This window comes from Magallana gigas, chromosome 1 (assembly GCF_963853765.1).
Source record: "Magallana gigas chromosome 1, xbMagGiga1.1, whole genome shotgun sequence".
Lineage (NCBI taxonomy): Eukaryota > Metazoa > Mollusca > Bivalvia > Ostreida > Ostreidae > Magallana > Magallana gigas.
Genome location: NC_088853.1, coordinates 46,062,521 through 46,069,083, shown reverse-complemented (window position 1 = coordinate 46,069,083; position 6,563 = coordinate 46,062,521). Strand labels below are relative to the sequence as shown.

Here is a 6,563-nt window from a genome sequence, read left to right as displayed (position 1 = left end):
TTGAATATCCATCATGTATTTCATACTTTGATATTAAATTTAAAGCATTTTAGAAAAGAAAGAGATTTACCGAGAGAAATTTTCAAAAATATTATTAACTAAGCAGTAATTAATAAATGAAGAATGCATATGGTCTATGAGGACAAGCATATTTTTTTAAATAAAAAAATAAATACTAAGAATTTCAATAAATGCCTTGGTGGAATGGTGTATCTTTTTCTTAGGAATACCAAAACTATTGAAAATTATTTTTTATACTGTATAGATTTTTTTTAAATTAATTTTTATGGAATTAAAGCAAAGGGGGACAACTCTTCAAGGAAAGGGTCATTAATTAGGACACCTTCCAATCTTACATATTGATACTTAAACATGACAATTATGTCCAAGTATATGGAGTATTAACCCCATACACATCTGTTATGCACCTAAGTTCATTTAAGGTTCCTCGACACACCAAAATTTTATTTTATGGATCGATAGAGAATCTTTTTTGAAACATGATTCCACAAAACAGAGATCAATATCGGCTTTCAGTTATTTTATACGAATTTTTTTGTATTTTTTCAGTGAAATAGGAAAAACTGTTTTGCGGACAAACAGAATATATTAGAGCTTAAAACTTGTTGTCAATTAATGTGTAATATAATTATAAATAAATTCATGCCAAAGATCGTTTGGTCAAGTGTTTAATTTTTAATTAAAAAAATATTTCTGAAAATCAAAATTGTAATTCTTTAATATCTTTTTAATCTATGGATAAATTTTAAAAATAACATATAGTCACATAAACTATTTACTAAACAATGATATTTTACAAAGAAATTGAAATGAAAATGCGAAATTTTGGAAAAATTGCTATTTATCAAATTTGAACCGATCCCGATTGAAAAAAAACTGATCCCGATCAGAATTATTTTAAAATCGAAATTTTACAAATAAACTGCAGTTTTTTCTAAGTAATTGATATAAATTATAAAGTTAGTAAATGACGAAACCATTTTACAGCTAAAAAACCTGAAATTTTTGCAAAATTCTGATTCATTCTAACTTTATTTGATTTCGTTCGGGATCAGTTGAATTACAATCGGGATCGGTTCGATTTTAAAATAATCCATTTATACTTTAATTTCACTATTTCGTTTCAATTTCTTGTTGAAATATGATTGTACAGCAATTGTTAAATGCGAGTAACAGTTTATCTGCAGTTTTTATCCATAGATTTAAAAAATATCTACAATCCTTTTTTTTCATTTTCATAAATATTTTTTTTACAAAAATACTTCAAAGTTTATCTGGCCGTTTTTAATATGTATTTATAGATAATTGTATTGTGCATTAATTGATAACAAATTTTTAGCTCTAATATATCTTGTTCGCAGCTAAAACGATGTTTCCGGTTTCTATAAAAAAATACAAAAAAATTCATATAAAATAATCAGAGGCCGATATAGGTGTCATTTTTGAATAATCATTTCTCAAAGAGAATTCTTCATCGATCCATCAAATAATGCATTGGTGTGTCGAGCCACCTTAATCTGGGGCTATTATGGATCGGATACCTTAATATGTTCATCATTCTTTCCTATTAAATATACATGTACAATTGTTTATTTATAGATCTAAAATTCTAATTTATGTCCCCTTAACCTATCTCTCCGATTCATTATTAATAAAACTAGACATCATTGAAATGGTGATCATCTAAAAGGGCCCCATGCACTCAAATAATGGACAGTAGGATGAAAAGCATTTCAGTGACCTTAACTTAGAAAGAGAACACATTACCCCTTTATACCTTTAGGTACTTTTATCAATTTGAGGAAGATTAAGCAAATGGGAAATAATTCATGGTCTAAAAATGGGTTATAAAGATATCTGCTATGACCTTCACATTTGATCTAGAAACTTGGTTCAAGGATACTGCAAAATCTTTACCCAAAAGCTCTGTTTATGTGAAGCAGGAGCCAAAGAACACTTAAGTAGGGAGTATATATGCTCTAGGATTTTTTCTGTGGTCCAATGTGACCTTGACCTACAAACATCCATCAAATCACTGCACACTTTGACCAAAGGCACCCTTTGGGTGATGTACGATCCAGATTGGGCCAAAGGGAGAGAAGATATGCTCTGGACAATATATCTCGAATGGACAGACAGACAGACTGATCACTTAATAGGTTGTCCGCAGAGCAAGCACCGATGACCAGATATGATTGACATGCTTTATATCATATTACCTTTGTGCAAAGTTTTGCTTGATGACTGCATGCCTAGCAACTCAATGCTGGATGGTGCTCAATACATTGATTTAGTACAACAAAATGGCCTTTAATGACATTAATTTTATACATTATTAACATTAACTGTCAAACAGGCTTCATTTTAAGCAAAATAACATCTGGGGCATTATGGTTGGGATTGATATTATTTTTTAAAATGATGTATAATTATTTGAAGTTATTAAATCATCCAAGATGTGCAACACTGTTGAATTGGGGTACCCTTTTGGCAGCTGCTTATCCACCATTTTCACCATTTTAGTAACTGGATTTTTCCTTTGGTAAACCCGGTTAAAAATACTCACTGCAACGTGGGTTTTCAGTTCTTCCCTCACTAACACCCTGCCCATATAATTCTGGATCTTCTGCAGATTCTGTTCCTATCATAATTTCTTCTTGCACTGCAGGTTCATATAAAACTGTATATTTATACTTAGTTTTAACATACAAAATATTCTTTCAACAAGTGTATGGTAATAAAAATTTAATAAAGATTGCTGTTCTTATATACTAAATTAACTTAAGCTTATTCACTATTCACTATATCAATATATACTGTATAATGTGTTTAATCTTTAAATTTGCTATATTAATACATCTTGGACATTAGCCATTAGAGAAAATTATTCTAGCTTGAATTAAGTTTTTCTCTTCAAAAAATGCCAGGAGGTACATATTACATTTACATCATGATATAAAAATGTAATACCTCTTCTACTCTTCGTCCCCTGAGGTTTACGTTTTTCCTTTTCTTTCTTCTTGATGGATTAGGGATCAGTATTTGTTTTGCTTTTTACCCTCAAAGAAGTTGTCCTCACTGGAAGGCCTTTATGCTTGGGGACCAATTTCTGCATAGATAAGACAAACTGTCTTGCAGACTTTTATATACATGAATTGGATTTGGTACATGCACTTGATTTTGCTCTTGGTATATCATTTTCTGCTTCTCTTTCTGCCTCAACATCATTATTATCATTTTCATCAGTCCTTGGTCTAGAACTTAATTAATTCTTGGTGGAGAAATCTCTACGGCTTGTTTAAGGATATAGATCTATCTATTTTGAAGTGCGGACATTCTGTACAATCTGGGTGTAAAAACTCCAAACTATGGCCAGGAAAACGAAAGAAAATACTTAGCATGTGGTTACAGGGAAAGCTAGGTGGCATTTACTCCAATCTGGGCACGAGCAGTTAGCATTCTTTTCTCCAAATCCAAAAGGTAGAAGTTCTCAGTTCTCACCATCAGAACTTGGAAGACGAAATTCTCCACTTGGCAAAGATGTTATTGCAGTAATAATCAGATATGGACATTTTGGTGGAATTCGTTTCACGCTATGTTCCAAGAAGAATTTTGGCCTGTTGCACAAAAATTCAGGAACATGAGCTGAGTATTTCTTGTACTCTCCCATGCTCTAAATATTGTACTGAATGTATCTATAATGCAATACAAAGACAATTTTAAAAAAAACTAATAATTAAGAAATGAGAAACAAACTGGGTTTTTTTAATTAAATTTCTATTTTTCAATACTATTACTTTGAACTATAATGAATTTGATTAAAATCTTATAATTAATAACTAAAAAATGAGCCTAAATATGTCATACTGCGAAATGTCAATAATACCACATGTGTCATAAGTGTATTTAGTTTAGAAAGACAATATGTATACAATTATTAATCATGATTGTTAAAAAGGTTAAAAATTAACATTTAACTATTCAAATAATATGTTTGCCCAAGTTAAAAGTATCATATATGCTACAACAGCAATTAGCTAACAATGGTAATATTAGTATTAAATGGCCTGTTCTTAGTAAACAAGTTTTTTTTTTATTTTAATTCATTTTAAAATTCATATAGAATTAAGGAAGGAAATCTTTTACCGTTTGCGTGATTCTGGCAAATAATTTGAAATCAACACAGACAAGGTCGAAGAATGGGAAGAGATCCATCCCTGTGTTTGGCTAAGTATGTTTTCTTGAACTCATGTTGCTGTCTCTCTAACCCATTTGTGGTTGTGACTCGAGTATTTAATCGTGACTCCGAAAACACCACACCCGCCTCTGAAACAATCTTTAATAAGAGTTACATATATATTTATACCATGGTACATAATTGTATTTTATGATTGTTTATTTAATTATTATGTGATCATGTTATCATTGATTTTTTTACTAACCCCATCTGGGCATCACATAACTATTTCGATATCTCTCTCAACATACTTTAATCAATTATCTAATTTAATTGTTAAAGCAATTAAACAAAGAGTAAGTTCTTTCTTCACAAGATATCAGTAACTCTAATCAAATCATGTACCACTATTTTAATTTACTTGTAACAATAATCATATATACTCTGCATTGTATAAAAATTGTATAAATGATAATATTTGTAGGAGCTAAATTACCTTTGCATTTTTCAGCTATTTCTCTCAAACCATTTCTGTAGCAGAGTACTTTCTTTCCAGTGAGTAGCCTGCCTAATTAAGATTCTACACATGAACATGAAACTCGTTCTTGGTATAGCTGAATGGGCTTATAATTTTCCTGAGCCTACAATAACAATAAAATATGATTTAGCAAACACATATAAATACACCTCAATGTAATCATATATGTACCAATTAAGATCAACTTACAGTTCAAAAACCTCCATTTGGACAGTAGTCAGACCATGTTTCCCAGCTTTCATCCACCTGGTCCATGCCTGCTCCCTGTGAAAATCACAGAGTAATAAACTCTCACAATCTGGAAAAAATAAATAGTCTGTGTAATGTTTCTGAAATCAATCTTCATTTGACATAATAAATATTTCATTGAATCATTTATTAAAAATAAGATATATATAAATGTGTTACATCTAAAATACATTCTTTAATGTTTTCATTCAAATCAGTGCTACTTAAAAACCGAGTAATATTGCATAAAGACATTTAATATGACATCACATATATAGTGTTTGATCGCGTATACATGGATGTATCTTATACTTGATCATCATTTGTAATATGATCATCATCTGTATAATTTAAATCAGCTGCTCCCAGCTAATGCATGTACTAGATGTTTATCTTTTAATTTCAATAAAATAAACAAGAGATGTTTGTGAAACACTTATGCCCCCTCCCTTGGAAACATCCACAAAGAAAATGAACGTAAACTTCAAATAACTGGAATTTTACTAAGTCCAAGGGCCATAACTCTGTCGAAAACTGCTCTATCATACCAAAATCAAACTTGACCCAGATATTATTATGATAAACCTGCATACCAAATTTCATTTCAATATGTTCATTCTCTGTGAAGAAAATGAGCGGAAACTGCAAAAAACTAGAATTTTTCTACCTCCTAGGGCCTTAACTCGAGTCGAAAATTGCTCGATCGTACCCAATATTGAACTTGACCTAGATATTATCATGATAAACCTGTATACCAAATTTCATTTCAATACGTTCATCCTCTGCGAAGAAAATGAACGGAAACTGTTAATGGACCGACCGACCGACAGACAGCAGCAAAGCAATATGCCCTCCCTTCTTCGGGGGGCATAAAATGAGGTTTTTTTTTATGTTTTCATGCAGTAAAACATGTTTTAGAGATCTTTACACTAAGCTACCTTTAAAGGTATTTTTAACTGCCAAAACCTCCCGCTCGTCGAAGTCCGTCATGAAGTACTTGGGATTCCAATCTGGATTCCATTCCTTCACCACCTGCAGGCCTGCTTTTATGTTCTCTCTATTCTCATTGGCAACAACAAATGAAGCAGCGATGGAATATCCTACATATGTGTTCACACAGAGAAAAAAAAGGAATGTCATATTTGGAGGTGTTGTAAGTGGCATCAAGCAAACAGATTTCATCTCCATATTTCATGAGAAGATCTTGTTGCCAGCTAGACTGATGAACAAACAGCAATGACTTGGATGTCGCTGTAGATCTAGAGTCTACTCCATTCAATTCTTCAGCCTCCCCTGCAAACCTGAAACAACAAGATAGTTCTGCTGATACCCCCGCTCTGAAGCATTTTACAGGAAGTTGACGTATCATTTGTTCAAAAATAAATCCTACATATGGCAAGCCTAACAAAATGTGAGTTAACACATTTCAATTGCAAACAGCTGCATGCAATTAATATTTGCTGAGAAATCTTTGTTACAGACACACACACACACAAGGGAATGGGGGTATAATCATGGTAATACAGTAAAACTAGGTAATTGTGGCGAAGCCCTATGGACCAATGGATTTACTTAAGAAATAAGGTATCATTTTTGGGT

The 6,563-nt window shown here is 31.7% G+C and overlaps 1 protein-coding gene across 2 annotated transcripts in view; it reads right to left on the bottom strand.

The window, feature by feature from the left end:
* Nucleotides 1-1,539: 1,539 nt before the first annotated feature.
* The window catches only part of LOC105320211 (uncharacterized), a 12,430-nt gene continuing 7,406 nt past the window's right edge, over nt 1,540-6,563 (bottom strand). For both annotated transcript variants that reach the window (XM_066068618.1, XM_066068616.1), the window contains exons 7-12: nt 5,903-6,265; nt 4,926-5,034; nt 4,695-4,839; nt 4,168-4,347; nt 2,992-3,716; nt 1,540-2,683 (exon numbers count right to left, since the gene is read on the bottom strand). In XM_066068618.1, the coding sequence (XP_065924690.1) occupies nt 4,779-4,839; nt 4,926-5,034; nt 5,903-6,152 (420 nt within the window). In that variant the 5' untranslated portion in view covers nt 6,153-6,265 and the 3' untranslated portion in view covers nt 1,540-2,683; nt 2,992-3,716; nt 4,168-4,347; nt 4,695-4,778. The remainder of the gene's footprint in view (nt 2,684-2,991; nt 3,717-4,167; nt 4,348-4,694; nt 4,840-4,925; nt 5,035-5,902; nt 6,266-6,563) is intronic.